Source organism: Haplochromis burtoni, unplaced genomic scaffold (assembly GCF_018398535.1).
Source record: "Haplochromis burtoni strain Fernald_Lab_line unplaced genomic scaffold, NCSU_Asbu1 Contig_146, whole genome shotgun sequence".
Lineage (NCBI taxonomy): Eukaryota > Metazoa > Chordata > Actinopteri > Cichliformes > Cichlidae > Haplochromis > Haplochromis burtoni.
In genome coordinates this window covers 944,986-950,967 of record NW_024582507.1, presented here as the reverse complement: position 1 = coordinate 950,967, position 5,982 = coordinate 944,986, and the positions used below count along the sequence as shown (strand labels likewise).

Below are 5,982 nucleotides of genomic sequence, written 5' to 3'. Positions count from 1 at the left end.
TGATGTGGAGATCTTAATGTAATATAATGTTGGTATTTTCAATTCACAACTTTGTCCATTAATTACTTACAAAATAAAAAAGCTGCTGTGCTTTCACCAGAAATGTTACAGTGAAAGATTAAGCGCATCAGATGTGCTGTTTTCTTTTTTTGAACAGAAAGACATGGAAACAGGTACGCCTCAGTGCTCAGCTGGTGCTGTGTGAGTCCTGATGGAAAAACCTGTCAAAAATTAATTGCGAACACACTGGTTTCAAAATATTTGGCTCACATTTTAAAATATATTTCATGTAGGTTCTTATTTTACTTAATAGGGCGACCGTGGCTCAGGGGGTTGGGAATCGCATCTGTAACCGGAAGGTCGCCGGTTCGATCCCTGGGCTCTCTGTCCTGGTCGTTGTGTCCTTGGGCAAGACACTTTACCCTACTTGCCTACTGGTGTTGGCCAGAGGGGCCGATGGCGCGATATGGCAGCCTCGCTTCTGTCAGTCTGCCCCAGGGCAGCTGTGGCTACAACTGTAGCTGCCTCCACCAGTGTGTGAATGTGAGAGTGAATGAATAGTGGCATTGTAAAGCGCTTTGGGTGCCTAGAAAAGCGCTATATAAATCCAATCCATTATTAATACAACGTTTGACTGCAGTACACAAGAATAAGCCAAGAACATCGCAAACATTCTTCGAACGCTTAAAGGATAGTTACACCTATACGGTATATCATTGCAGTTATGCCTTTACAGTTTTTACATTTAGCCATGTGTCTCCTTGGAATGACTTTTTTCATGTGCTGTAATACTAAGGTGGACACAAGCCCAATAAAATGATCACTCTAAAGATAAAAACATGGATTATACTTAGAAAACCTACTGACGGAGAGCCTCAGCTTCCAAACTAGTTTTGCTGTCTAGACTGATACCTTATTATAAACCTTTTGTCCTTTTTCTCGCTGCTCATTTGCCTTCTTAGTAACCTGTTTGCCTCCTTTTCCCTCAGTGTGAGCTGATACCATCTATAGACTATAAGCTATTAATGTGCAGCAGCAATAACAAGTAGAAAATAAAAGTCTTTTAGGGTGAATCATAACAGATTAAATATAATTGAATTTAGCAGTGTCCTATGCACAAAGAAAACAATCTTGTTAAATCTGAAAAATTGTATTTTAAAATTGTATTTTATGGAGGGGGTGAACTTCCAAAGTGAACCAACTGTTGGTTTGTGTTTGAATATTAGATTTTGCATTATGAATACGATTGCTTATGAGTTGAATGATGGCAGTTGTTACAGTTGCTTAGTGGGTCAAACTAGAAACTGGCTGTGAAGACCTTGTGATCTGATATTTATAGTGTGTGTGTGTGTGTGTGTGTGTGTGTGTGTGTGTGTGTGTGTGTGTGTGTGTGTGTGATGTGTGTGTGTGTGTGATGGTGTGTGTGAGAGAGAGAGAGAGAGAGAGAGAGAGGGCAGGATATAAATAGCCCCAGTATGTGTGGCTGCTAAGGAGCCCCCTGGCTATACTGGTGTTAAAACTACACAGAGAGCAGCTTTTTGACTGAAGGTAAACACCACGCGATGAAAAACATTTTTATTTGGTTAAAAACTTGATTAGTGTGGAGCTTGAATGCCACGCTGTCATATTATACAAACTGTTGCAATAGATGTGGCATTTGAATTTCCATGCTATAACTTTGTGTCGTGTTGCAGTCTCTGCTCTCGTAACAGCATTTCCTCTGCTGCTTTATATGTTCTTTTTAAGAAATGTCCACTGGAGTCATTTGTGAATCTCCATTTGTTTGTTTTGCCGATGCTGAAAGAAAAAAAAAACCCTGCAGCTTCTCAACTGGAGATTTGCTTTTGACACTGAGAGTTATTAGACTGAAAATTGGGACAATAAGTCCAATTAAAGTCATTAGATCCAATATCCTGCATGTATTATGGTGTCAGTAAAGTAAAAACAATGAGACTGACTGCCACATTTCCTGCTTAGCTGCACTGTGTTGCAGTTGTTATTCAGGACTGTGAGTGGTGTGTGATTTAATGCTCTTGTTTACCTTATAGCTGTGCCTCCTCAGAGTAACCCCTTCTGCACTGGCTCTTTTTACACTTGTCAGATGAGCATGGAAACAGAAGATGACTTTTATCAATCAGAGGAAGACTTGGACGAAGATGAGGCAACGCAATATATTATTGAACAAAGTCTAATTCAGTATAGAAAGCTAAAAGGATTAAATCCAAGGTTTCTATCTACTCACCCAGCATTCAAATATAAGTATCTATATTATGAATGTCTTGTTTGTTTAAGTGAATCCTTATTCTGTGCAATAACTTTAAATAGTGATCTGAAACCTTGTGAAGACCCTGATGAGATTTTTAAAGCAATTAAGGAGGGTAAGCTGATGATCTTTAACCTCAGCGCTGATTCAGACAATTCTGAATCTTTCTCAAAGATCTGATACGTCCCGTCTTCATATTCAGGTGATGAGAATGCCCTGAACAGACTTGCAGCCCAACCAGAGACTCTGTCCAGAGTTGATACACGAGGATGGATCCCGCTGCACGAGGCTGCGGCACAGCAGAATAAGAAGGTGCTAGAGATTATCTTTTCAGGTAAATGTTGCTGTAACTTTTGACTGGCACAGGCTTGTTCATTTCAACCCTGAGGTGTTGATCGGTTCCTGGGTGTTTGGGTTCCAGCATCACCCCCGGGTGCAGCCCAGTGTCGCACTCTGAAGGGTGAGACGCCACTGTTTTTAGCTGTGGTCCACGGGCTCAGAGAGAATGCTACACTCCTGTTACAGAATGGTAGCAACCCAGATCTCCAGAATGACGAGCAGGATTCTCCATTAGTGGCAGGTATCTCGCGCTATGTTCGTCTAACTTCAAACACATTTTATTTTAGAGATACCTCAACACGTGTGACTCTTTCTCATCCTTTTCTCTCCTGCTCCTTTTGCTCACAGCTCTTCTAAATGATCAGTATGATTTGGCCACGCTGTTGCTTCGTTACAATGCCAAAATAGACCAAACCGGACCACTGGACAGGACAGCTCTACATGAGTCCGCGTTTTTAGGCTTGGAGAATTTTGTGTATCTGCTCTTAGAGTCTGGTGCTAATCCAAATGCATGTGACGTTAAAAAGAAAACTCCACTGGCTCTGGCTGCACAGAATGGACATCTAAATGTGGTGGAGGTTCTGTTACAGAAAGGTAAATGTAGTGATTCAACCTCCTTTTGCTTTTACATATGTATATAAGTAAATGCGTGTTCTCATAGTGCTTTAATTCATTTTTTAGGTGCACAGGTGTGGTGTGAGTCGGAGTCAGGTACGATTTTGTTTGATGCAGCGGCATCAGGAAATCCTGACATAATCTCCTTGTTGCTGGAACACGGTGCAGATCCAAACGTACCCCTTTATAGTGGGCACCTGCCAATTCATCGAGTGGCATACCATGGACACAGACTGTGAGCATTATCTATACTTATTTTCCTGAATTTTTAAATAGGGTTTCAACCAATATCATGTTCTCACATAAAGATTTTTTTTTTGGGTTGTTTTTTTTACAGAGCACTGGAACATCTCATCCCAGTGACGAAGCTGCATGCTGTAAAGGAAAGTGGGATGAGTCCTCTCCATTCTGCAGCTGCTGGGGGACACGCCCAGTGTGTGGAGATACTGCTCAAAGCTGGCTACGATCCAAACTTCATGCTGCACCCAAGGATCCGCCGCAACTATGATGATGACCGCAAGTCTGCCCTCTTTTTTGCTGTGTCCAACAATGACCTCCAGTGCACCCGCTTACTGTTAGAGGCCGGGGCTCTCGTGAACCAGGATCCCATCAACTGTCTACAGGTGGCTCTGAGACAGGGCAATTATGAACTGATCAACATCTTGCTGAAGTATGGGGCAAATGTCAACTACTACTCCCGTGTCAACACCACTCATTTCCCCTCAGCGCTGCAGTATGCCTTAAAAGATGAGGTTATGCTGAGAATGATCCTGAACCATGGTTATGACGTGAAGCGCTGCTTTGACTGTCCATATGGTGACAGTTCCCATGATTACACTGCTTGGACGACGACAGTCATTAAAGACATGGTGGTGAGGCCATGTTTATGCTAAAAAAAATGATAAAGAGTGGAACATGTGAAGTGCAATGGAGTAATGCTATTCTACAAAGTTTCAGATTGACTGTCACATCTCTCTTTCCTTTCTAGTTCTGTGAGGTGATAACAGTATCCTGGCTGAAGCACTTATCTGCCCAGGTGGTGCGCATCATGCTTGACTACACTGACCACGTCTCCTTCTGCACCAAACTAAAGGACACACTGCAGGAGCAGAAACAGTGGCCAGAAATCTGCCACATTCAAAGTATGAACTGCTCACTACCTGTTGTCAGCAAAAATGTGCGCTTCATCTGTAGTTGCTGACTTTTTTTGTCTGACAGGAAATGTGCGGAGCCTGAAGCACCTGTGTCGCCTGCGGATAAGGGAGCACCTTAAACGCCTGCGTTTGAGAGCACCAGCTTTTATCAACTTCCTTCCTCTTCCTCCCAGGCTGAAAGATTATCTGCGTTACAAGGAGTTTGACATTTACAGCAGGGGCAGTATGATTATCCCCTGATGAAAACACATTTATAGATATCAAAGATGTCACTCTTTTATAGAAAGCTTCCTGCCTTAATATTATTATGTGTGATTAAAATTACATTACTTATACAGTCAAAAAATGTGAACATAAATTGTATTCACCTTTTAAATATCTATCAGAGACGTATATATGAGAGCAGCGGGACATTGGTGGGTAACAGTTTGTTTGCAGATGACATGGCGATCTGTAGTGAGAGGAGGGAGCTGGTGGAAGAGAACCTGCAGAGGTGGAATATGCGCTGGACAGAGGATGAATGAAAGTCGGTAGAAGCAAGACGGAGTACATGCGTCTACATGAGAGGGAGATAGGTGAAATGATGAAGATGCCAGAAGTAGAGGTAGTGAAGGTTAGATGAGTTCAACCAGCCAAAGCAACAGACAGAGCACAAAAGAGAAGTGTAGGTAGGGTGGAGATGAGTGTCAGGGCTGATTTGTGACAGAAGGATAGCAGCAAGAGTGCAAGATAAATGGTGGAGACAGTGACAAAAACACGGGCCAAATGGAGGTGGCAGTCTAAAATTTTTGATGGGAATGACCAGGATTAGTACAAGATTAGGAATTAGTATATCAGAGGGACAGCTCAGGTCGAGTGGTTTGGAGACAAATTTTCAAAGGCTGACATTGTTTGTACATGTGCAGAGGAAGGATAGTGGATACACTGGACAAAGAAATCTGAATATGTTAGCATCCAGCCAGAAGTCAAAGAGGAAGACTGCAGAGAAGGGTCATGGATGCAGTGAAGGAGGACAAGCAAAGGGTTGGTGTGATCCACTATGGCGACTCCAAAAAGGAGCAGCAAAATAATAATAATAATAATAATAATAATAATAATAATAATAATAATAATAATAATACCCTTTAAATATCGATTTTACTTACTGTAGAGGTTTACGTTTATTGAGTCATGTATGAAGGCAAGTGTATTACCGATACACATATGAAAATCACAGCCTCTCTGCTACCATCTAGTGGTAGAATGGGGTATTACAAGCGTGATTGCTCTGTATTTAGTTCTACACAAGATTTTAATACATTTTTAATACATAGAATAGAATAGAATTAGAATAGAATTCAACTTTATTGTCATTGCACATGCACAGGTACAGGGCAACGAAATGCAGTTTGCATCCATCCAGAAGTGCTTTAGTGATATAGATATATTACAATATATATTAGCAATAACATAGATATGTAAGTATATTACAGAAATGGGTCTATTATGGTATGTTATAATGTACACGGTATGAAGTATGTTGTGAATATTCTATAACTATAAGTATGTACAGGCTGTAGTCTTTAATATGTCTTTAAGACGCCCGAAAATACATAGCAGAGCCAGTACTAA

At 41.3% G+C, this 5,982-nt stretch overlaps 1 protein-coding gene across 2 annotated transcripts; it reads left to right on the top strand.

Annotated features, from left to right (window-relative positions):
- Nucleotides 1-1,422: 1,422 nt before the first annotated feature.
- Nucleotides 1,423-5,692, top strand: asb14b (ankyrin repeat and SOCS box containing 14b). 2 transcript variants are annotated; one of them, XM_014336636.2, is made up of 10 exons: nt 1,423-1,548; nt 2,049-2,226; nt 2,326-2,378; nt 2,466-2,597; nt 2,685-2,843; nt 2,951-3,196; nt 3,284-3,452; nt 3,555-4,089; nt 4,206-4,359; nt 4,436-5,692. In XM_014336636.2, exons 2-10 carry the CDS (start codon nt 2,102-2,104, stop codon nt 4,609-4,611), a joined length of 1,749 nt encoding a protein of 582 aa, XP_014192122.1. In that variant the 5' UTR covers nt 1,423-1,548; nt 2,049-2,101; the 3' UTR covers nt 4,612-5,692. The 2 variants fall into 2 exon arrangements, with proteins under 2 accessions (XP_014192122.1, XP_005931860.1); XM_005931798.3 differs by having other exon boundaries at nt 1,437-1,548; nt 2,102-2,226.
- The last annotated feature ends 290 nt before the right edge of the window (nt 5,693-5,982 follow it).